General features: G+C 47.0%; 1 protein-coding gene across 1 annotated transcript; it reads right to left on the bottom strand.

Moving 5' to 3' along the window:
* Positions 1–1,360: 1,360 nt before the first annotated feature.
* On the bottom strand, positions 1,361–5,439 carry LOC101598759 (von Ebner gland protein 2-like). The gene is made up of 7 exons (XM_045133344.1): positions 5,350–5,439; positions 4,844–4,983; positions 3,732–3,802; positions 3,053–3,169; positions 2,383–2,484; positions 2,132–2,158; positions 1,361–1,589 (listed from the first exon to the last, which is right to left on the bottom strand). Exons 1-6 carry the CDS (start codon positions 5,437–5,439, stop codon positions 2,133–2,135), a joined length of 546 nt encoding a protein of 181 aa, XP_044989279.1. The 3' UTR covers positions 1,361–1,589; position 2,132.
* Positions 5,440–26,285: the final 20,846 nt, after the last annotated feature.

Raw genomic sequence — 26,285 nt, 5'->3', positions numbered from 1 at the left:
GTCTCTGTAGTCAACAAGTCATTGAGAATCTCTCACCTCTTGCACATGGCCATTTCCAGATCAGCTCTAGGTCCAGCTTCCTCTGCTGGGATCTCAGGAAGGAGCCAGCAGTCATCTATCCATTGGATGAAGTCCAGCTCATTAGACCCCTCATCTCACAGCTCCCTCCCCATCATGGACCTCAGACCCAGGTTCTGAGCAGTACAACTCCTTCTCTGAAGATCTATGAGACAGATCATCAGAGGTCCTGCTATTTAGGAGAAGGCCAGCCCCAAGTAGACAAGTTATACAGGGCCTAACTTTCTCAGGGCAGGTGACCTCCACATGGTCACACCTGCCAGCTGACAACCTTGATGGCCTGTGGGATTGCATGAAACCGACCCAGAACACTTATTACAGAGACAAAGACAGCAATGGCCAGGCATTCAGCTCTCTAGGACCAGCAGATCCATGCAGAGCAGCTAGGACCAGGGGCTCACAGATGGCACTGAGGCTCCTCAGGGAGGAAACACAGGCTTCACAGGTCATTCAGTCTGCATCTGAGTCCCACTGTGTCCAGAGGAGACGTAAGACCTGATTGCAACAGCATCCACTGGGGTCTGAGTCTTCAATAGAGTCACTTTTGTATCCAGAGGCAATGGCTACACTCACCCCTCTCCCAAGACATAGGGGTCCCTGGCCCCAGTTGGTTCATCACACTATTCAGAGTGAAGCCCCAGGGATGCTTGGGGAAACTGCCTTCACGACGTCGTGACGTCATGTTCTGGCAAGGCTTTTCCTGGAGCCGGCTGCCTCCCCATAGGCAGTACCTATGTCCAGCTAGATTACACAGAGGTGTCACAATGCTGTCCCATCCTCCAGGGGTGGAAGTTCCCAGTGTCCTGCCATCTATCCTGCTGGGCCTGCAACCTGATTACATATCCGTGCCCTCCCTCACTGCTGCCATGACCACTGGTGATTCCCCATCTGACACAAGCCCCACTAGAACCTCTCCCCTGTCCTGAACCCAACTCTGTCATCTTCCCTTCACATCTACCACTCAGAACCTGGGCTGTGAGAGGACACAGCTACAGAAATCACCCAGGCGACCCGGAGGCGCAGTCACCACCTTGCACCTTTACACGCAGCCCCTCTGGCTTTGGCCAGCAACACTATCCCCAGAACTAAGCAGACACTGGGAGCACCCATCATTCGGCCCACTTACTACCGCTGCCTTTCTCGGCAGAACCCCAAGGGCCTAGGACCTGCAAGAGCAGACCCCTCCCCGAGGGACCCCACAGACGTACAGAGTCACTAGGCACTGCTAAAGTTCTTTATGGAGAAGCAGGGGAGGAGGGTGAGGGCAGAGGGGAGAGTGTGAATGGTGCCGTCACACGGAGGGAGGTCTTGTCCTACAGGTCAGGTGGTCCCCGTGGTGCGCTACTATGGGATGCTTTCAGAGCCACGTGCCCATGACCTGGAAAGGAGGGTGGGGACAGGATGCGGAGACTGCAGTAGAGAATGCTGGACCTCACGGGCTTCGGCCAACAGATCTAAGCAAAGGACAATGGTCGTACTTCAATGCCCTGGCTGTCTACAGGCGTCTATATCTATATGGAAAGAGGAGACACGTCACTTCAGGCTAATGGGATGACAAAGGTCAGATAGGGGTGTTATTTGGACGGTGGCTCTGACTCCAGCTGGGAGGTTACCTTGGGCAAGTCTCTGCACCTCCATCTCCTTTGCTGTCGCCCAGCAAAAAGAGACCCAGGGATTATGCTGTGCCCCGAGCACAGCCACAACAATGGTTAAAGCAGCTGGTGGGTGAGGGAGTCACCACGACCACTGAGGGAAAGGGGAGGGGGCGCTGAGGAGGGATTTCCCAGCTGCAGGGAGGCCCACAAGAAACGAGAGGAGAAACAATGCCTCCACTTGCAAGGGAACTGTGAGACCCTTGAAGAGAGCAGGTATCTGATGTCCTAGGATTAACATGGTGACGGCAATGTGAGTACAATGCTGGAGAGCAAGGAAAGCTCCAGAAACAGAGCCCGCGTTATCTGCACAAGCCATGTCTCTCCTACCTGGGGACTTAGACCATAGAGCCTATTGAGCCTGGGGCATGCTCAGGTGTCTTCTGAAGTTGATCACTTACCCTAATTGCTTTCTGGAGAGCAGGTAGCTGTTCAAGAAACAACATATTACAAGTTAGGCTCTCCTCCCAGCCCTAGACCTTGCTCAGAAAACCCTGGAATTCTCTTCAGACCCCAGGCCCTCCACCGGCCAGCATTTCCCATGACCCCAGAAAGAATAAAGCCGGCCCAAGAGCCAGCTTGTCCACGTGAAGTGGCCTGGTGACTGTCACTGTGGGGCCTGGGGAGAGCCCAGAAGATACGTCTTTCCTACCCATTTGCTTGGGGATGAAGATGTTCCCTGTGTGGAGGTGTTGGGCTCTTGCGATGATCTCAAAGCTCCTCAGGGCCTCCTGGTTGATTTCAGGGTGTCTGCCTGTGGAGTAAGGCCAGGGTGAGACAGGGATGTGAGCAGCAGAACTGAGAAGGTGCTGGCATCTCCTGCCCAGTACAGAGGCCAATGTAGCCACTGGGCTGGGAAGGCAGCCCTCATCCACCCACATGACTTGGGGCTGGGAAGAAAGACTGGCTAGGCAAAGAGAACCAGGGAGCCCCAGTGTCCCTTCAGGTGCCCACAGCCACTGACCTGTGAGACCCAGGGACATTCTCCCTTTAGCATACCTGCTCCTGTCCCTGAGCCTAGCCCCACCCTGGAGAAGGACTTCTCCTTGGAGCTCAGAGCTAAGAGCACCATGCCATTCCCCTGTTCTGGGCTCACATATCTCCCTGGAAACAGGCCATGATGCTGTCCCCTCATTCTAGATTGACACAGGCCTCAGGGTGAGTTTAGGAGGCTGCAGAGGACGGTACCCTCGTGGTGGAATCTGCATGCCAATAGCTGTTCCCATACCCTGTCCTCTCCCCAGTTGGAATCTGCAGAGCCACAAGGCTGTTGATCCCAATGATTCTTGACCCCATCCCAAGGCAGTCTTGACATGACTCACCCACAAGCTTTGCCATGTGGAACAGAGGGCCATGCATCTCATCACTCCACTCGCAGAACAAGATGTAGTCATCCTCGACTGGAGATTTCACTACGCGAATCACATAGTCACCCCCATCTGCAGAAGGACAGGGATACAAGTCCTGAATAAGCCTGCTGATCTTTTAGAAAGGATGGCCTGGTACCCAGTCTGGAAACTTCTTTTCTTCCATGTCCTTCTAGCTGCCAGAGTTCCCTGACCCAGACTCCATGCCACCCTACAGCCCTAGTCTATGGGGACCAATAAGCATGGGAGACAGCCACACCCCAAACCTGTGAGTCAAGGAGGGTTTGGGACATGAGCGAGATTGTCTGAAGTAGTGGGGTAAGCTCAGCCCCTGGCAGCCAAATTACATCCCTGCTCCTGTCTGCTAGGGGCTCAGCCACAACCAGTGGACAGCCCTAGACAGTCCAGTCCTTTTCTTGGTGGGAAAAACACACCACACTTGGTACAGTATTTGGTGTGAGGTTAGCTGTTCTCCTCTTTAAAGAAAACTGATCGTGGGGATTAAGGTTGGGTATATAATATTACCAGAAAAGAGGAAACGTGTCTCAGGCCAGGGAGCACCTGCAACAGCCACACCAGCCCCAACTGTATTCCCAGGGAGTGAGGCGCAGCCCTTGCAGACTTGGCAACTCACAGGCCACGTATTTGCCCGGCTCGTCCGTTTTCTCCAGAATGACGTTAATCTCCTGGCAATGACCTGCAATTCTGGAAAACAGAAGCTCTGTGAGAACCGCTCTCAGACCATGTACCGCATTGTTGGGGGCACCCACAGAGCACGCCCTGCAGATAGCGTGATCCTGAGGTGGGGCTGGAGAAGAGCAGACTGTACAAACCTCCCTTCAGGCACCAGCAAGGCCTCTGGGTCTCACGTGACAGCCTCCTGGTTCCCACAGTGGCCACAGCCCTGTGCCGCACCTCCTGCCATCTACCTCGCTGTGTCTTCTTTCTCCCTGCCTCAAGGATCCTGGGCTACTTGGCCTGGTCCTGGGCGGGAGCATGGTCCTGCTCTCTCACCCTCATGCTGGGTGGTCCCTCTAGCTGGCCCTCTGTCTCTGGATTATATTTGGGGGCCAGCTCTACATCCACTGTCAGCTGACGCCATGAGGAGGGAAAGAGTCAGAGAGCAGATTGGAGAAAAACACAAAAAAACTCCAGAGTCATCACCAGGGTCAGTGGCTCATGACAAGAGCACAAGCTTGGTTACGCTATTCAGGCGGCGGTCAGTCAGGTAGGGGGCGGACAAAAAAAGGTCAAGGCCACACTTGAGGGAGTTGGATAGGCAGGCGGCCACAGGTGGGAGGACGCACAGGTAGATTACACGGAGATCTTGCATGTGTCCATGAAGTGCCTGACGGGCCTTCTCCTCGATCCCTGCACCCCCACCCCCTTGGTTATTCTGTAAACCTGGTCAATAAAGCTGAAATTTGCTTAGGAGGGTCAGAAACCCCTGGCCAGCAATCCCAGCCAGCTGGCTCTGACTGGATCTGACAGTGATTCACCCTTAGAAGGCCTGGGTAGTTGACCTGGGAATCCTCCTCCAGGAGAATAAAGGCAGGCACCCCCCACCAAGTCCTCCAGAGTAGTTCTGAGACACCACACCTCCAGAGGCACCTTCAGCAGCACTATTACACCCATATCACCAGGTATTGTGTGTCCCCATGGCTTTAGAGGCCCACCTAGTTCTCTGCACCACCCTCTGACCCCTGCTCTCCAGCGTGGGGGACGGGAAGGCCAGCTGAAACTCACAGTGCAGTGAACTTGACTTTCAGGCTCCCATCCTCCAGGTTCTTGATGGTCAGGGGGGTCACAGACACAGACCCCATGTTCCTTGCAGGAATCACATTGTCATCAGATGCGATGGCTTTCAAATACCACTTTTCTGGTGCCTAGAGATGGCACTGTCCATTAGGACTCAAGTGGACCCTTGAGGAACTTCCCGAACCCCTAAGCCACAGCCTCAGACCTCTACTTTGGCTTCTAAGGTTTGGACAGCTGGGACATTCCCTCACCTTCAAAATACCCAGTACCCAATCAGTCCCACCCTGGCGTGGGCTCCCACCCCACAAGTTAGCCAGGACAATAGGCACCTTCACTGAATGCCGGAACCACAAGACCGGAAGCCCTGTGCTCTGACATTCCCCTCAGGGTAGGGGTTCAAGGCCTGACCCTAAAATGGCATCTCTTTAGCTAGGGCAGGAAGGGGGTCTCCAAGCAACCCCCTCAGACTCCCCCACCCTCCAGCTTTGCCTCACATCCTGAGGCTCCTCCGAGGAGGCCGGGAAGGCCTGGGCCTGCAGGGCAGCAACAAGGCCAACACTGAAGCTGAGGAGCAGGGCCTTCATCCTCGGGGTCTGCGCTCACAGATGCCTGGAAGCTCACTCGGTAGGGCTGAAAGGCTGTGCTGGCTCCTCAGTCAGCTGCCCTTTATACTGCTCAGCCCAGGGTCCCCCAAGGAACTTGGCACAGAGGACAGACCAGTTCCTTTTTCTGGCCATAAACCATGGCCAGGTCTGCAGTGGACCAGATAAAATGTCATCATTGTTGGAAGGTGCTGATGAAGAGTTTCACAGCCCCAGAGGATGCTGGGACAAGGCTGCTGTCCCAAGGACACACTTTGCAGAATGTCGCTTGCAAGGAAGTGAGTCTGAGGGAGAGGTGCATGGCTGATGCAGGGGGAGCCCCTGAGGGCACATGCAACAGGAGCAGACCCTAATGCCCACACTGCATGGTCACCCCACCAGCTGACATACCCCGTGGCACAGAGGAAGCACTGGAGCCAGAGATCTCTGGGTTCTCAGAGACCTTTCTAAGTCCCTGGGGAGGTCATTTCAGATTCATCCTAGAAAAAGAAGGACCCTGGTGTGTGAGCATGAATATACAGGTGCTAAAAGACAAGGTGCCCCTTCTTACACAAGGTGTGCAGTAGGTCCTCCTTAAACCAGAGCCTCTTGATGGATCAGATGTACGGAGAATCAAAGTCACACGTGCACATGCTTGCACATACACATAACTCCACAATGTGCAGGGAAGGATGTGCAGGCTAGTGAAGGAGCCAGGGCCAAGGCCAATGGGCTGCAGGCCTGAGGTCCAATGTGGTGATTTGATTCAGGTGTCCCCCATCAACTTAGGGATTCTGAATGCTAGTCTCCCTAGCTGATGGCAATTGGAAATTAAAGCCTCCTGGAGGTGATGCATTGTTTGGGGCGGGCTTATGGGTGTTATACCCAGTTTCCCTTTGTCAGTGTTTGGCATACTCTCCTGTTGCTGTTGTCCACCTTATGTGGACCAGGGGATGATGTCCACCTTCTGCTCATGCCATTGTTTTCCCCTGCCATTGTGAAGCTGCCCCTCAAGTCTGCAAGCCAAAATAAACCTGTTTTACCCAAAAGCTGCTCCTGGTTGAGTGATTTCTACCAGCAATGTGAACTTCACCACAACAGCCAGGGATTCTGCCTCTTGGGGAGTCAGGGGTGGGATCCCTGACTGTAGAAGAGGGCTGGGCAGCCCCTCCTGACTCTTGCCTGGAGGAACTACAGGAACCAGCTTGTTACAACACAATGGGGAGCTACATGCCTAGGAAGGGAGGGGACACAGAAGTGGTCTCCCAGGCAGGAGCGGGGACAGCCAAGCTTTGGCAGATGACTTCATGTATGACACCTTCTACACTGCACCAGAGCCTTGGCCTATGCAAACGTGTTGCTTCATGCTCACTCTATGTTTGGCCATCAGGCTTAGACAAGAGATCCCTGTTTCCATCTTTTCAGAGGAGCCCAGGGATCTCTCATTCCAAACCCATATGCCCAGCCCCAGGACAGTGGGAATTGCAGGAAAACCCTTCCTGGGAAGAGTTTTTTTTTTCTCTGCTTTTTTTCTTTCTACATTACTATCTGCTTGCCCTAAAGGGTTCAGTCAGAGGCAGCTGCCCATGATGTTTGTGTGCTTCTGCACCCTAATAAAGGCAAGTGTCTTAGGCCCACCTTCCATGACACTACTCCCTGACCCTTTGTGTGTGTGTGTGTGTGTGTGTGTGTGTGTGTGTGTGTGAGAGAGAGAGAGAGAGAGAGAGAGAGAGAGAGAGAGAGAGAGAGAGAGAGACGGCAGCATGCACAGTGCTGAAAGTCCAAAGCAGAGCCACAGCTGCAAAAGCAAAATGGTGCAATACACAAGAGCCTCACCCGACACGGACGTCTCTACACTTTCTTTTTAAATATATATATATTATTTATTTACTTATTTGAGAGAAAGAGGCAGAGAGAGAGAGAGAGAGGAGAGAATGGGCACCCCAGGGCCTCTAGCCACTGCAAACGAACTCCAGATGCATGTGCCTCCTTGTACTTCTAGCTTATGTGGGTCCTGGGGAATCAAACCAGGATCCTTTGGCTTTGCAGGCAAATGCTTTAACCACTAAACCATCTCTCCAGCCCCACTTCACTGTCTTTAAGGACATCAGGACTGGGTACTGAAATGGATCAAATACCAGGTGACACAGGAAATTTCACAAAACCAATCCAATGGAGCCTGCATTTTTTGGTATCAAGGCAATAAGATTAAATGACAATAACAGTGTTAGGTGAATAGAACTTTCAAATCAGATACCTGTGCACTGCAGAGAAAATCAGAACAGAAAACAAACCGTGACTGTGTACGAGATCAAAATTACAGTCTCTAGCCAAACTGATGGAGAGAAGGTGATTGCCTTGAATGCAGTTAGCAAATAGTAACAATGGAGAGTGAGTCAGAAGCTCCAACAGGAACTACTGAATGACCTTGTAAACTTAAGTTCCCAGAAAGAAAAAGAAAAAACTAACCACGGAAGTGAAGGATCTCTACAGTGAAAACTTTAAAACTCTGAAGCGAGAAATTGCAGAAGACACTAGAAAATGGAAAAACATCCCTTGTTCCTGGATCAGAAAAATCAATATTGTGAAAATGGCAATCTTACCAAAAGCAATCTACACATTTAATGCAATCCCCATCAAAATTTTAATGGCATTCTTCACAGAAATAGAAAAAACAATCTAGAAATTCATTTGGAATCACAAAAAAAAATCTCAAATATCTAAATCAATACTGAGCAACAAAAATAAGGCTGGTGGTATCACCATACCTGATTTTAACCTATACTACAGAGACATAGTAACAAAAACAGCATGATACTGGCACAAAAGCAGACATGTATATCAATGGAACAGAATAGAGGACCATGTTTTTTGCTGCTCAATTTATAATAGCTGGGAAATGGAACCAGCCTAGATGTCCCTCAACTGATGAGTGGATAATGAAGATGTGGCACATTTATACAATGGAGTTCTACTCAGCAGTAAAGAAAAATGAAGTTATGAAATTTGCAGGAAAATGGATGGATCTGGAAAGGATTATACTAAGTGAGGAAACCCAGGCCCAGAAAACCAAGCATCACATGTTCTCTCTCATATGTGGGTCCTAGCTACAGATGATTGGACTTCTGTGTAACTAGAAAGAAAACTCAGTAGCAAGAGTCAGTAAGTTAGAAAAGAGATATAAAGGGAACAGAAAGGAAGGGAGGAGGGTACTTAATAGGATGGCATTGTATATATGTAAATAGAAGAATAGATTAATGGGGGTGGAAAGTCCCAAAGAGAGGCCAGGGTAAGAGATTAAGTAAAGGAAAGGTGGAAGGAGGGCTAATCAAAATCTAAGAGGATATAAATAAATTATATGGAATCTTCTGGTTTTGGACAATGGAACACTCAGGAGCCATAGATCATTGCTAGAAATTTTTCAGTGCCAGGAATGGAATACCTTCCAGTGAGTTGTTAGCCAGGGTCATAGGCCATTGCCAAGGCCCTTGGTTTCCCACCAGGAATCGATGGCAAGACCTTATTGCTGAAGCCTCCACATACTTTGGCTACAAGAGAAACCCTGCTGGAACTGAGCTGATAAAACCTCCTCTATGTAGAACAGGTGACAGAAAACTGGAAGAAGCCATTCTACATGAGTTCAATGGGAGAAAGAGAAATCGCCAGTGAAGATACTCAACAGTGGACACTGCAAGCCTTATATTTGGCCAGCCAGGCCAAATGAGCCAATGGTTACAATTGTGGCACATCTATCATGGTGGAAACCAACTGCCTCTAGTTGGACCGGAGGCCCGCTCCATGGGAGGGAATACATCCCTGATACTGAAAACTTAAAACAGGGGTAGTCATGAGCCCTAGGGGTATAATGTCTGCTGCTGTCTGGCTAAATGTATATACTATGCTTAACAAACTGCCCAGTAAGCACTTCTCTTAATGTTTATACCCTTATATTAATGCTACTCACACTTTTGGTAGAGAATCTTCTCTTTTCAGTGGCAGTGACCTTGGGATGACTCAGAAGGCATCATGGTGCTGGAAAGAAGTGAAAGGAGTGCTGAGTACTGCAATATCTCTATCACACCTTCCAAGGTTCAGGGTCTAATGCAGAAGAGGTGGTGGAAAGAATGTACGAGCCAAAGGAAGGGTAGGACTTCTTACAACGTGCTCCCCCCAGACACAAAATGGCCTGGATATCTATGACCTCATAGTGCCTGACACTACCTACAAAAGACCACCATAATAGGAGGAGAAGATCATGACATCAAAATAAAAGAGAGACTGGTTGACAGGGGGAGGGGAGAGTGGCATTTCAAAGGGGAAAGTGGGGGGGAGGGACAGCAGTACCATGTGGTATTGTTTTATAATCATTGAAGTTATTAATAAAAAAAATGAAAAGAGCAAAAACATTCTCAGGGCTTTCAATGCCAAAGAAATAAACCAGTTGAAATTAAAAACAAAAAAAACCCTCCATGGTTGTGGACAGCTGGAATGTTGCAGAGCCAAATTTCCTTGGGTTATCTTTAGTTCCTTAAGATCCATTCATTGTCCACCTCTGTGTCTGTCCTAATATCCTTTAAATCACCATCTAAAACCTTTGGCATGTCTTCGCAGACCCTGAGCTTCCACCAATACAAAAGCTAAGAATGCCATCCTCAAAGGAAAAAAAAAGAAAAGAAAAGAAAACCAAGAAGGAGAAGGAGAAGAAGAATTTGAATCAATAGCAGAGAAAAATCTCTTTTCTACTGACAGGAAATAGTGTAAAATTAGTATTGCAGTTACCTTTTCCTTTTTCTTAATATATTTATTTATTTAGAGATGGGGGCAGGTAGAGAATGGGCATGCCAGGGCCTCCAGCCACTGCATCTGGCTTATGTGGATACTGGGGAATTGAACCTGTGTCCTTGGGCTTTATAGGCAAGTGCCTTAGCTGCTAAGCCATCTCTCCAGGCCTGCAGTTACTTTTTCATTGCTGGGACAAACATCCAACCAGAAGTAGCTTGTGAGAGGACAGGGTTTATTTCAGATAAACAGTTTATTACAGATTCCAGGGAAAGCACCATGATGACAGAGGAAACTGAGTCACTTCAGCATCCACAGCAGAGAGAAGCCAACAGCAGCAAGTACAGGCAGCCAGAGTGCAAAGTGGCTCTTCACACACCTAGTAGTGCTTGACTAAAGATCCACACCCAGTGACGCCTCTTCCAGCGGGCTGCTAGAGACTTAAGTTGCAAGCTTAATCAAAAAGTACATCAGGGGCTGGAGAGATGGTTTAGCGGTTAAGCACTCGCCTGTGAAGCCTGTGGACCCTGGTTCGAGGCTGGGTTCCCCAGGTCCCACATTAGCCAGATGCACAAGGGGGCGCACGCGTCTGGAGTTTGTTTGCAGTGGCTGGAAGCCCTGGGGCGCCCATTCTCTCTCTCTCCCTCTATCTGTTCTTTCTCTCTTTGTCTGTTGCTCTCAAATAAATAAATAAAAATTGAAGAAAAAAAAACATCAAAAAAAAAGTACAACAGGTGGTGGGGACTGGGGAAATGGCTTAGCAGTTACAACATTTGCCTGCGAAGCCTAAAGACCTGGATTTGATTCCCTAGGACCTACATAAGCCAGATGCACAAGGGGACACATGTGTCTTGAGTTCATATGCAATGGCTAGAGGCCCTAGAGTGCCCATTCTCTCTTTCTCTCTATCTGTCTCTTTCTCTCTCATAAATAAATAAATAAAATATTTTTAAAAGTACATCAGGCAGGCTGGAGAGATGGCTTAGAGGTTAAGACACTTGCTTGCAAAGCCAAAGGATCCAAGTTTGATTCCCCAGGACCCAAGTATGCCAGATGCACAAGGGGGTGCATGTGTCTGAAGTTCATTTGCAGTGGCTGGAGGCCCTGGCATGCCTGTTCTCTCTCTCTCTCTCTCTCTCTTTTTCTCTCTCTCTCTCTCTTTTAAATAAATTTAAATTTAAAAAATCAGGCTATGGGGACATACATTCACATTCAAACCACCACATTTGGGAGCCCCTGGCACTCATGATCATCTCACAATGCAAATTTCACTCAGTTCAACTTCAAAGTACACAATAATCTTCACCTATTTTAACATTGTTTAAAAATCCCAAGCCTCATCTCAGATTTAAAACCGTCTCTTAACTATGAGCCCTGTAAAAGTCAAAGCACAAGTCATATACTTCCAACACATAATGGAACAGAGTACACATTTCCATTGCAAAAAGGCATAACAAGAAGAGACTGGACCAGTGCAAAATCAATAATGCAGGTAAACATAAAACATCTGCCTCTCTAGCTAGACTGCTCACAACCCAGGGAAAATTCCGTGCCAAACCAGAAGCTGTCCATGGCAGCTATTATACAGTCCTTGTATACTCAAAATATCTTTGGATCTACATTGCATTGTCCATCTTCATAGCCCTATAAATGGCCTTACTTGCTCTCCACACAGGGATTTCAACCCTGTTTCCCATTGGTACATCTGAGCAGTGGCTCCTGGAACCGGCTCCTCTTCATACACTGACATTACTGGGTCTCCACACAGGGATTTCAACCCTGCCTCACATGTGAATCTCAGCAGCTCCTGGAACTGGCGCATCTTCATACAATGGCTTTATGGGGTTTCCTTATAGGAATTTCTGCTCTGTCTTATATGCCACATCTCAGCAGCTTCTGGAACCATGTGTACCTCATGGCCTGCTTCCCTGTATTTGTATGAAACATCTTCTAAAACCAATACCATGTGCGTGGCATGGCCAGATTTGTAAATCCAGGGGAGAAGGAACCTGCCCTTGAAGAAAAGGTTACTTCTTTAGAATTCTGCCTGCAAGCCTCCTCCTTGTAAAAGAATTTACATTCCTATTCACTTGGCCCTTCTTTGGGTAGGTTTCGCCCTCAGCATCTTTTCTATTTTTCAAATGCAAAACACTTGGCCCACTCTTTTCTTAAAATTTTTTGTTTATTTTCATTTATTTAAGAGCAACAGACACAGAAAGAGAAAGAGACAGATAGAGAGAGAGAATGCATGCACCAGGGCCTCCAGCCACTGCAAAGGAACTCCAGATGCGTGCACCCCCCTTGTGTATCTGGCTAACATGGCTTCACAAGCAAGTGCATAACCACTAAGCAATCTGTCCAGTCCACTTGGGCCACTCCTAATGATAGTAATCAACTTAACAATTGCTGCTTCAGTAATCTAAATCCAGTTTCTGTCCCTGTAACTTCAACTGTGTTTGACTTTTCCTATGATAAACTGTGCATTACTTATAACTTTCTATTCTTTACTTCTTTTTTTGTTTTTATTTTTAATTTTTTGTTTGTTTATTTACTTATTTATTTATATGAGAGAGAGAGTGAGAGAGAGAGAGAGAGAGAATGGGCACGCCAGGGCTTCCAGCCACTGCAAATGAACACCAGATACATGTGCCCCCTTGTGCATCTGGCTAACGTGGGTCCTGGGGAATCAAGCCTCGAACCAGGGTCCTTAGGCTTCACAGGCAAGCGCTTAACCACAAAGCCATCTCTTCAGCCCTATTCTTTACTTCTGTCAAGCATCCCAGTCCATTAATTTTAAATTTAACCTTGATTAAATTCTTAGGGCATAGGTAGATTAATAGAGCCAGCCTTTCCAACAGTATCCCAGTTCCAACAAATTTCTCTTTCCCCTTTTCATAAGCCAAGACTTCACAGTCCACAGTTATTTCTGCATTTAGAATTTTCAAACTCTTGGGTTGGAGAGATGGCTTAGGGGAGTAAGACACTTGCCTGTGAAGCCTAAGGACCCATGTTTGATCTCTCTCCATATCCCACATAAGCCAGACACACAAAGGTGAAACAAGAGGAAGGTCACACATGCCCACTAGGTGCCAGAAGCATCTGGAATTTGATTGCTGTGGCTGAGGCACTAGCATGACAGTTCTCTGTCTTTCTTTCTCTTAAAAAAAAAAAAAAAGAATTTTCAAACTCTCCCCAGAATAGCCATCAAGCTCTGCTTACAGCACTGTAAGGCTTCTTTAGTCCAAGTGCCAAATCTGGCCACATTCCTCCCACAAACACATTACAAAATACTGAAATCTACATGGTCAGATTTATCACAGCAAGGACTCCACTCATCAGTACCAATTTTCCTGTTGCAGTTACTTTTTTCATTGCTGGGGGAAAAAATCCTACCAGAAGCAGCTTACAGGACTTACTGGTTCCAGGAAAAGCACCATCATGGCAGAGGAAGCTGGGTATTTCACACATCACCTTGACTATAATAAACATGAACTTGAACCCACTGTCAGTAATGGTATTTTATACTTTCTTCTCCTATGTGGTGATGTTCATTGCAGCTTCCATCTATCTACTTTGCGCTCATATCTTTCTCTCTCTCCCCATATACATACACATATATATAATATATATATTTGGTTTTTAGAGGTAGAGTCTCACTCTAGCTCAGGCTGACTTGGAATTCACTATAGAGTCTCAGGTTGGTCTTGAACTCATGGTCATCCTCCTACCTCTGCCTCCCAAGTGCTGGGATTAAAGGCATGCACCACCACGCCCAGCCTCTTTATATATATTTTCATATAAAATTTGGATTTGTAATTATTTTAATTATCTAAATAGATCCCCAAATTTAGCATATTATTTTGTTGTTGTTTTGAGGGAGGGTTTCATTATAGCCCAGGATGACCTGGAACTCATCCTGTAGTTTCAGGCTGGTCTTGAATAATCCACCCACCTCAGCACCCCACTCACCCTAAGTGATGGAACTAAAGGCATGTTTCGCCATGCTTGGCTTGAATATAAATTTTGAATCTTACAAAATTCTTGTTGAAGGCTGAAGAGATGCCTCAGCAGTTAAGGTGCTTGCTTTCAAGGAGTGAAAGCCTGGGTTCAATTCCTCAGTACCCACATAAAACCAGATGCACAAAGTGGTACATGCATCTGGAATTCATTTGCATTGTCAAGAGGCACTGGCATACCCATTCTCTCTCTCTCTCTCTCTCTCTCTCTCTCTCTCTCTCATTGCAAATAAATAAATAAATATTTTTAAAAATTCATGTTGACCTGAAACATGAGTTTAATTTCCTTTTAAAATAATCTGAGGGCTGGAGAGATGGCTTAGTGGTTAAGCGCTTGCCTGTGAAGCCTAAGGACCCCGATTCGGGGCTCAATTCCCCAGGACCCACGTTATCCAGATGCACAAGGGGGCACGCGTGTCTGGAGTTTGTTTGCAGTAGCTGGAAGCCCTGGCGTGCCCATTCTCTCTCTCTCTCTCTCTCTCTCTCTCTCTCTCTCTCTCTCTATCGATCTATCTATCTCTGTCTCTATCTGCCTCTTTCTCTGTCACTCTCAAATAAATAAATAAAAATGAATAAAATTTTTAAAAAATTAAAAATAATCCAAAGCAGATACATGACAATGTTTATATTTTTTAACCTAGTAGATGCATGAGTTCTGCTCATTCTATGGATATTTTTGAAAGCTGAAGTTATTAGGGAAAGGGTATCTTGAAGAAAAGGACACCAGAATGCTGGCATCTACAGGTTGGCAAGAATGGAAGATCATGACCTGTAACTCCCAGTACCAGCATGTGGCTAACATCCACAATGAGCTGTTGATCAGAGAGACTTACAAGGTTTCCCAAAAGAAGAAAGATTTCTGTCAGAGTACTTGATGACCCTTCAAAAGCTAGTGGTAAGCTTCTACTGCCAAAGACACCATATGCTGTTGATACGACCTAGTTGGAATCTGGAAGAGAGTCAGTTCCCAAACATTTAGCTCATCTAGTGCCAGAAGGTACTACATGAGCAACTGGGGGAAATTACCAACATCTGTCTAAGCAACTCATGGTCTAAGCTACTCAGCAGCAAACAACCTGACATGATGCTCACATAGGTGCAATAGTGGCACACAGCCATTGTGGGAAACCAAATGCTCTTGATTTGGCTAACTAATCTGCTCAGTGGAACAGAACCCATAGCTGGATCTGGGAAACAAGTCAGAACCATATCCAAAAGCAAGTCCGCTCTCCATTATTAAGCTCCCACCAATCGTGGACTACAAGAGGGCCTATACCTATTAAATTCTCTCTAAAATAATAATGGTTATCCCATTAACTGGTGCCAACTTCACTTTCCACTGGAGAATTTGCTTCTCTTTTTCAGATGGATGCAGATTTTAAGGAGAGAACCAGCCCATCACATCTCAAAAGGGCCCCAGCTGAAACTAAGAATAATTGGGGAAATGAGTGAGAATGCTGCTTCCTTGGTGAACCTGGTACCAGCACAAGGGTGAAGGAGATAGACACCGAGAATACTCAACTCCTACCAAACCAGGTATACAGAGACACAGAGGATCCCAAGACCTCATCACTGAAGCAGATCTAAAATGAACCAACATGGCTCAGGGAAAATTGCAGAAGAAGGGGCGGAAAGAATGTTAGAGCCACACGTTGGGTCATTATGCACAGAGACATTGCCTCTTACCCATAATTGATGGCTAACCCCACAGTGCATGACCCATATTACCCAACGAGCAGGGTCCCTGTGGAGGGGGAGCATAGGGAGGAGGCTAATGATGGTACCAACATGACTGTATACATTGTGTACATAACTAATTTTTTTAAAAGAATGGAAGATCGCATGAATTGAATATTTTGTGTATGGATTTTTGCATTCCCAAATGTGATTTTCATAATTTTGATGTCTTTGAAATGCTGACACCCCAGAGCAACAGAAGACAGCAGGGAATCAGGGACCCTTCATGGGGGGCTGTGTGCGGTGCCCCACCCAGTGATCCTTCCTCTGTCCCTTGCATGGACAGTCCCTCCTTGGGATTTAGAACGGGTTCAGCCAACTGCAGCTCCAGAAAAGCCAGGACCACTGGCCCAGCTGACCCAGCCAACAGTCCTCACTCAGCTAAAGGAACAGCAGAGCCCTCCGTGCACTCCTTGACCACCGAGAGACAAAGGTGGCTGTTGGTAGGCTTCACAAATGGGATGGTTAACCTCTGTTGTCAACTAGATAGAATCTAGAATCACCATGTGTGGTGCTTTGAATGTGAGTGGATGTCCCGCACAGACTCAGGTATTTTATAAAAGCTTACAGCTTAGGTTTCCAGCTGCCTGGCTGGAGGAGGTGTCACTGGAGGTTCCTGCATGCTGCATTTTGGTATTTGCTGGCTCCTTTGGTTGTTTCTCTCAGATTGGATCTGTGAGAGGAAGCCAACTTCTTCCACAAGTGGTGGAACTCCCCGGGGAATCTGCCAGCTTCAAATAAATCCCTTCCTCCTATAAGCCATTTCTGTTTGGAAGTTCATCCCAGCATCGCAGAACTAACTATGGCACCATGAAAACAAACCTCAGGGCATGTCTGTGAGAGAATTTCTAGACTGGCTTATTCAAAGAGGGAAGACTAAATGTGGGTGGTGCCATGTCATGGGCTGAAGTCCTGGATTGCAACAAAAAGGGACAAAATTAGCTGAGCACCACCATTCATTGCTGTCTGCTTCGTGACTGTGGGCTGAATGTGATCAGCTGCCTCAAGCTCTGCCACGGTGCCTTCTTCCCGTGATGGACCGTATCCCCTGGAACTGGAAACCAGAGTGAACACTTCCTCCTCGCATTGCTTTTGTTGGGTATTTTGCCTCAGGAATGAGGAAAGTAACTAAGACAGGAGCAGTGAGCCACACAGAGCCCATCCCCTGGAGGCCAGGCTCTTAAGTGGCAAATCTTCCCGTGCTGAGGCAGGTCTTGGGCTGTCCCAGGGGAGAGGGCCCTCTCCCTGCTGGGATGCCATGTCTCATCTGGATGCTTCTGAGCATCACGTTAAACAAGTCCCATGCGTCATAAACCTTCAGCGGCTGGAGCAGGAGACAGCCGTCCACATGCCCAGGCCGCACCAGAACCTCTCCATGAATCTGCACACTTTCTTTCCCCTCTCTCCAGCAGAGCCTCACATGGCCATGGCGAGACACATCATCACTTCACGGGACCATAGGAGACCTAGGAATGGATTTCAGGGGCCCTGTTGATGTCCCCCTTTCTTTCTCACTTAACACACTAGCCACACTGAGGCCGAGGAGGAGCTGAATGTAAGCAGCAGTCCTTGTGTGAACAGGGGCAACGGGGCTCCCACACTCCTCTGGGCAGTCCGTGTCATCCCCCAAATGTCCTGTTTCCAGCCTGTGAACACAGGATTCAGGGATTTGAACCTGTGATTCCAGATGTTGAGTGTGTTTCTTCCACAAGTGTCAGCTCTGCATGTGTCTCTTAATGTTTGTCTGGCCTCTGCCATCCTCCTCAGACCAGCATGGTCTCTTGCTGAGGCAGGAAGGGCTGCAGGGACCCTCATACCAGCACCAGTCCTGCCCATCCCACCCATCCCCACCTCGGGCCGTGGACAGATCCGGGTCATCCTCTCCCCAGCACCTGGACTCCATGTCCTACTAGACTGGGACTTGGCAAAGGCTGACTGGACTTAGCTGGGCTGTGTCATAGGGATCTGAGGGGAGTGGATCTGGATCTGCACTTGGCCCAAGAACCCTGGGTGGGGCTGGAAGGTCAGAGCATATTTGCATGCAGAGGGGGGCCACGTCCTGGGAAAGGCAGTGTTTGCCTTCTGGCTCTTTCTTTTCCAGTTCCTCCAAGGTCCTCCTGGCTTATCTGAACAACAAGACACTTTGTAAAATGGCTTATGCCATGTCACAGCAAATGTCACTTGAACAGGTACGTGCCTGGAGGCTGCCTGGACTTGCATCCTCCCAACCTGGCTGCCGATTGTTGCCTGTGGTCAGCTGTGTCAACTTCACCCTAGGTACCCTGTGCATCCGTGTGCATGGAACACTCCGCATTCTTCTTTACTACATTTTAATTTATATATTTGTGTGTGTGTGTGTGTGTCTTTATGCACATGCACATATGGGCATGCCAGAGTCTCTTGACACTGCACAGTAAAGTGGTGCTTGCTTCTGAAGTGCTATGGAATTGAACCCAGGAAGGCAGGCTTTGCAAGCAAGTGCCTTTAACTCTGAGCCATCTTTCCAGCCTCCTAGTTTACATTCTCTTTTTTAAAATGATATTTTATTTTTTTTATTTATTATAGAGAGAATGGGCACACCAGGGCCTCTAGCCACTGCAAACAAACTCCAGATGCATGTGCCACTGTGTGCCATGTGGCTTATGTAGGATCCGGGGAATCAAACCTGGGTCCTTAGGCATCAAAGGCAAGTGCCTTAACTGCTAAGCCATCTCTCCAGAACTGCTTTACATCCTTCTTCCAGAAGGCTGGAAGCCTCAGACTGTCCAGTGGGATCAGCATTCAACCCTTGTAGAATGGCCTTGGACAATCCGAGCCTCATGTGCCAGTGGGGAGGAAGGTGGCTTTGCTTATGGGGAACACATTGAGTTCTGAGCCCATGTCTGGTCTCTGGTGTGGGGGAAGGGCTTGGCCCCTTACTCTGTATCTGGAAATGGGTGAATGGAAGGATAGATATCCAGCCTAATAATTCTGAAATATTATAACCAGGGAGACTTTCCTAAAGTCCCCAGAAATGAGAGAGAGAGAGCTTAATACAGAGCCAGTGAGCAGACAGCATGAATTCCTCCAAGATGCCTCCTGGGAAACAGAGGCCCAGTGAAGTCTGTCCCAGGTCTCTTGGCCTCCAGCTGCCACTCCTCCACACAGGCAGCTGCCTCATGGGGCTGGTAGAGATCCAAGGTGGGGCCTTCGGAACATGAGCCATGTGGAGGAAGGCTCTGCTTCCTAAGTCCCCTGCCCACCCCAGCTGAGCATGGGGAACCCCATGTATCCCAACTCTGCGTGTGTGTTCTGTGCTGTGCTTGATCCAGACGGGCCTGTGGCTGAAGATACAGATGGGGACTTAGGAATACAGCTATTCAGGCTCACCTGACAGTCTCACCATGGATTTGCCCTTCTTAACCTTGTTCTCAGAAAAGAAAAGTGAGCCGGGCGTGGTGGCACACGTCTTTCATCCCAGCACTCAGGAGGCAGAGGTAGGAGGATCGCCGTGAGTTTGAGGCCATCCTGAGACTTCATACTGAATTCCAGGTCAGCCTGGGCTAGAGTGAGACCCTACCTGGAAAAAAAGAAAAGTGAGGCTGGAATAGTGCATGATGGACTGGCCTACCCAAAGGCTGACTCAGATACCAGGTTCCCCATTAGTAGTCATAAAGAAGTGCCTATTCCCCTGTACTCTACTAGCCCCATATACAGCAAGGGGATGTCCACACAGTTAACTGATGCTGAGAATGCCTGAGGAACCCCACTCCCCACGCCCCAGAGACCCTATGTCCAGGGGTCCAGATTGCCTCACCTTCTTTTGTTTGCTTGTTTGTTTTGTTTTTCGAGGTGGGGTTTCACTCTAGCCCAGACTGACCTGGAATTCACTATGTAGTCTCAGGATGGCCTTGAACTCACGGCGATCATCCTACCTCTGCCTCCCGAGTGCTGGAATTAAAGCTGTGTGCCACCATGCCGGGCTTTGCCTCGCCTTTTTAAAAATCATTTCTCTCCTTCCTTTTTCTAGTGTTGGATTCCAGGATTGTGGCTGTCAATCAAATGGTCCACCATAAGCCAAAGTACTCAGTTCCCATAGTTGAATATTTAGAATTTCTGTTTTTTATTTGTTTGTTTTTAATATTTATTTATTTATTTATGAGAGAGAGGGAGAGAATGGGTGCGCTAGGACCTCTAGCCACTGTAAACAAACTCCAGACTCATGCGCCCCCTTGTGCATCTGGCTTACCTGAGTCCTGGAGAGGCAGGGTTCCACTCTAGCCTAAGCTGTCCTAGAACTCACTCTGTAGCCACAGGCTGGCCTTGAACTCACAGCATTCTCTTACCTCTACCTCCTGAGTGGCTGGGGTTAAAGGCATGCATTGTCATGCTCAGCAAATTTTCAGAATTTCTGATGATTTGTACAAACTCAGAAAAGACTATTTATATTAGACAGAACATATATATTTGCCTCACCTTATATTTGCACCATAGATAATCTTACATTTGTATGGGGAAAAAACTGTATTTAATCTCAATCCAACTTCAAACCCTTCCCAAAGTTAGGCTGGGTTAACATAGAATATGTGGTTAATTTGGGGACAATTCACTTCTTTTTTAAAAAATAAAAAGGGGTGTGTGTGTGTGTGTGGGTGGGTGGGTGGGTGTGGGTGTGTGTGTTTAGGTACAACGGCTGTTTATGGTACTTTTTGCATCAGGCTTTATATGAGTAGCTGGGGAATTGAACCGGGGCCTATGAACTTGTGATCTTCCCACCTCCATCTCCTAAGTGCTGGGATTATGGGTACATGCTTGTGAGCTTGTGAGTCAAACCCTGTGCATACTGTATTAGGAATAGCTGTGCGGCAAACAAGCCCCTTTAACCACTGAGCCACCTCTCCATCCTCAGAATTCACTTCTTTGCTGCAGTTTCTTCAGCAGCCCCTTGGCTCTGCAACTTAATCTGTAACCCCTCACACCACCGGCCTCTGTGCCTCATGCCTGGTGCACTCTGGGGGTTTCCTTAACATCTTGTGGACCATGAGTGAGATACTCACGGAAGCCCCTGGGCAGACATGCACATTAACATAGTGTCTGAGCAGGAAGGCAGGATCTTTGGGGGGGCTTTGGTGTCACTGTTGGTAGCACTGATGGTGACATACATCTCCTACTTCCCTCTCTCCCACACACGCCAGCACTCCCATGGACAATAACTGTCTTCCCAGCTCCAGGGAGGGTCTGAGCACTCTACAGAGATGTACCCATCTATCTGTGCTTGTTGGGAATATCCAGGGAGATGAGAAGAAACATACAGAGGCTGTCTGAGGACCAGAGAGGTCCCATGGGAGGAACTCAACTTGCGGGCCCTTCAGTAGGGACAGGAATCACTGTGTGACATCACAGAAGCCTACCTAACCCTTAGACCTTAGCCATGGGAGCCAAGGTCAGCTGTTGATTGAGCATGTAAAGCAAACCCTGTAGGTGCTATGTGTTAGGGACAGAGTGACATGGGTATTAGGGAAGGGAGTGCTGGGCGGTGAGAAGTCAGAGAAGACATGGGAGTCAGAACGGCCACCTGCAACCTCAGATGCAGCACCACTGCTGATGCCAGCCATGAGGAAGGAGACACATAGACCAGCAATGGGACATATCTTTAAACCACAGAGAATGGGTCGGACGTGTAGCTCAGTTTGTAGAATGCTGGCCTAGTGTGCACAAAGCCCTGGGTTCAATGCCTAGCACTGCATAATCCAGGAGTGCTGGTATAGACCTCTAATCTCAGCACTCAGGAGACAGAGGCAGGAAGATCACACATTTATGCTCATTTTCTGCAAAGTAGCTGTGTTGGAGGCCAGCCTGGGATACATGAGATCCTATCTCAAATCATCATCATAATAATAAAACCAAATAGGAGCTGGGGAGATAGCTCTGTGGTTAAAGGCACTTACTTACAAAGTCAGCTGGCCCAGGTTCAGCTCCCCAGTACCCAGGTAAAGACAGATATACAAAGTGCTGAATGCATCTGGAGTTCATTTGTAATGGCAAGCGGTCTCAGTGTGCACCCATATTCTCTCTCTTTCTCCCTCCCTCTCTCTCTCTCTCTCTCTCTCTCTCTCTCTCTCTCTCTCTCTCTCTGTTTTTGTCTGTCTCACATATAAAAATAAAAGCATAAAGTAAAGGAAGTTTTTAAAAAATCATAGCAACTGACCTTTCTTTTTCTCAACTAACCTTTAAAAAATCAATGGGAAACAAGCTTATCTTACGCAGTGCAAGCCCTCGCCATGATCAAGTATACAGAGTATTGTTCCCATGGAAGCGGCTTATCTGTGTTCTGCTGGCTGCAGCAGGCTTGGCCTTTCTATGGGGAAGTGAGTATCAATCAAGCAGTCCTCTGTATCTGTGGAAAGCCAACTTCATCCTGGTTTCAGCTGGCTTGGCCCTTCAATGAGGAAGTGCATGTGAAACAATTACCCACTTCTCTGTGCCCATGAGTAGCCAACCTTTGCCTCCTGGGAGGAATTGAAGCTTGGAGCTGGCACTGAGCCTTTGTCACTGCCTGCCAGACAGGGTACCAGGAATACCTACTAACTTCCAAAAGTTTGGGCCACCACAACTTTTCTGAGGGCCACAGGAAGCCAGAACTTTCTGCCACTGTCCTCAGCGTTTAGCAGATGAGGATACCTGAGGAGGGACCTCAGCTGCCTGGGCCATAGAGGACCCTCTCTGTCACGCTGGCAGGCAATTCAGTGTAGACACCCAGCCCTGAGCAAGGGTACTACAAGTCATTTTTTTTTTAATTTTTATTTATTTATTTGAGAGCGACAGACACAGAAAGACAGATAGAGGGAGGGAGAGAGAGAATGGGCGCGCCAGGGCTTCCAGCCTCTGCAAACGAACTCCAGATGCGTGCGCCCCCCTGTGCATCTGGCTAACGTGGGACCTGGGGAACCGAGCCTCGAACCAGGGTCCTTAGGCTTCACAGGCAAGCGCCTAAGCGCTAAGCCATCTCTCCAGCCCTACAAGTCATTTTTAATAGAGTCTCATAATGTCCCATAAACAGGCTAAAATGATGGATAATCTTGATTGTAATTGTGGACCTGGTTAGATTGAGGAGTATCTAGGAGATTAGAAAAGCAAACCTGGATGAGTGAGAGAAGGCGTTTCCATAGAGGACAGAGAGAGGAAAACCCACCATCAAAGTTGGTGATATCATCCCTTAGGCTTGGACCCCAGATGGGAAAAGGGGAGAAAAGGAGAAAGCTGGTAAGTTCAAGTATCTATGTACTTCCTTGACACCATGATGTGAGCTGCTCTGCTCCGCCATGTCCTCCCACCGGAACAGACTCCAGCCTCTGAAAATGGCTTTGTTTTTTATTTTTTTTTAATATATTTTTTTGAGGTAGGGTCTCACTCTAGCCCCGGCTGACCTGGAGTTCACTATGTAGTCTCAGGGTGGCCTGGAACTCACAGCGATCCTCCTATCTCTGCCTACTGAGTACTGGGATTAAATGAGTGTGCCACCACACCTGGCAAGCCTCAGAAAATATGAGCCAAAATATGTCCTTCCTCACTTTAAGCTGTTCGTTTGTGCCAGGTTTCTTTTTTGGTTTGTTTGTTTGTTTGTTTGTGTTTTGTCTCACAGTAATGAAAACTTCATTAAAACACAAAATTGGTACAAGAGAAGTAGGGTCATTGCTGTGACTACCCGACAGTGTAATTGAACGCCTTTGGATCTGACAGCCTGGGGCTCCCAGCATTATAAAATCTTCATAAACTGCCTGTTGTAGTAGCACACCTTTAATCCCAGCACTTGGGAGGCAGAGGTAGGAGGATCACCATGAGTTGAGGCCACCTTGAGACTCCATAGTGAATTCCAGGTTAGCTTGCACTGGAGTGAAACCCTACCTCAGAAAACCAAAAAAAAAAAAAAACGGGGGCTGGAGAGATGGCTTAGCAGTTAAGGCATTTGCATGCAAAGCCAAAGGACCTTAGTTCAACTCCCCAGGACCTATGTAAGCCAGATGCACAAGGTGGCCCATGCATCTGCAGTCTGTTTACAGTGGCTGGAGACCCAGGCCCACCCATTCCCCCCCCCCCCCCGCCTCTTTCCCTCTCTCACTCTCTCAAATAAATAAACAAATAAAAATTAAAAGTTACCCATTCAAATAGACTGACAAATAAGGACAATCCACAACAAAAGCAGGCTAAAGGAATATTTGAAAACAAAACCACCTCTACAGAAAATACTTGAAAGAATCCTCCATGCTGAAGAGAAAGAAAAGCACACATATAAGGAACCAGGAAAAATCAAACAATACTCAAATACTAGTTAACACAAGACAGTAAAGGTAAAACCGAAAGAACTACAAAAAATGGCAAAACTACACACTTTTCTATAATATTTCTTAATATCAATGGCCTCAATGCCCCAACCAAAAGACATAGGTTTGCAGACTAGGTAAAAAGCAGGATCCTTCAATTTGTCGCCTCCAAGAAACTCACCTTTCTACAAAGGATGGACACTATCTTAGGGTGAAAGGTTGGAAAACAGTGTTTCAAACAAATGGGCCTAGAAAAAAAGCATGCGTTGCTATCCTAATATCTGACAAAGTAGACTTCAGTCCAACATTAGGTAAGAAAGATAAGGAAGGCCACTTTATACTGACTAAAGGCACACTCCAACAGGAGGACATTACAATCCTAAACATATATGCACCTAACATGGGGGCCCCCAAATTCATCAAACAAATGCTATTAGAACTAAGGTCACAGATAACACCAAACACAGTGGTAGTGGGGGACTTCAACACCCCACTCTCATAAACTGACAGGTCATTCCAGGAAAAAAATAAGCAGAGAGTCACCTGGATTAAATGAGGTCATAGAAAAAATGGACCTAACAGATATATACAGGACATTTCATCCAAATGCTACAGAATATATCTGGAACATTCCCTAAAATAGACCATATATTAGGACACAAAGCAAATCTTAACAAATGCAGGAAAACTGAAATGATTCCTTACAGTCTATCTGACCACAATGGAATCAAACTACAAACCAACCGCAAGAAAAGCTATACAGCATACACAAAATCATGGAAACTAAATAACATACTACTAATTGATAAATGGGTCAATGAGGAAATCAAAAAATTCATAGAGTCAAATGATAATGAGAACACAACATACCAAAACCTTTGGGACACAATGTAGGCAGTCCTAAGAGGGAAATTTATAGCTTTAGGTGCCTATATTAAGAAATTAGAGGGCTGGAAAGATGGTTTAGTGGTTAAGCGCTTGCCTGTGAAGCCTAAGGACCCCAATTCCAGGCTTGATTCCCCAGGACCCACGTTAGCCAGATGCACAAGGGGGCGCATGCGTCTGGAGTTCGTTTGCAGTGGCTGGAAGCTCTGGCACGCCCATTCTCTCTGTCTACCTGCCTATTTCTGTATCTCTCTCTCTCTCAAATAAATAAATAAAAAATAAAATATTTTTAAAAAGAAATTAGAAAGGTTTCACCTTAAAGCCTTGGAAAAAGAAGAACAAGGCAAACCGAAAATCAGTAGACAGGAAGAAATAATAAAGATTAAAGCAGAAATTAATGAAATAGAAACAAACAAAAAAAAATCCAAAGAATCAATGAAACAAAGAGTCAGTTCTTTGAAAGGATAAACAAGATTGATAAACCCTTAGCAAATCTGACCAAAAGAAAGAGAGAAGAGACACAAATTAATAAAATTACAGATGAAAAAGGCAACATCACAAAACCAGAGAAATTCAAAAAATCATAGGGACATACTATAAAAACATATACTCCACTAAGTATGAAAATCTGAAAGAAATGGATGATTTCCTTGATTTATATGACCTACCTAAATTAAATCAAGATGAGATTAATCACTTAAATAGACCTATAAAAAGTATGGAGATCCAAGCAGTTATCAAAAATCTCCAAACTACAACTGCCCTCCAATTGGACTGGAGGCCCACTCCATGGGAGGGAATACATCCCTGATACTGAAAACTTAAAACAGGGGTAGTCCTGAACCCTAGGGGTGTAACATCAGCAGATGTCTGGAAAAATGTATATACTATGCTTATCAAACTACCCAGTAAGCACTTCTCTTAATATTCATACCCTTATATTAATGCTACTCTCACTTTGGGTAGAGAATCTTCTCTTTTCAGATGGCAGTGACCTTGGAATGACTCAGAAGGTATCATAGTGCTGGAAAGAAGTGACTGGAATACTGAGTAACATCTCAATCACACCTTCCAAGGCTCAGGGTCTATTGCAGAAGAGGTGGCGGAAAGAACGTAAGAGCCAAAGGAAGGC

Source organism: Jaculus jaculus, chromosome 1 (assembly GCF_020740685.1).
Source record: "Jaculus jaculus isolate mJacJac1 chromosome 1, mJacJac1.mat.Y.cur, whole genome shotgun sequence".
Classification (NCBI taxonomy): Eukaryota; Metazoa; Chordata; class Mammalia; order Rodentia; family Dipodidae; genus Jaculus; species Jaculus jaculus.
Note: the sequence above shows the minus strand (reverse complement) of the source record. Positions and strands in the feature narration are given on the sequence as shown.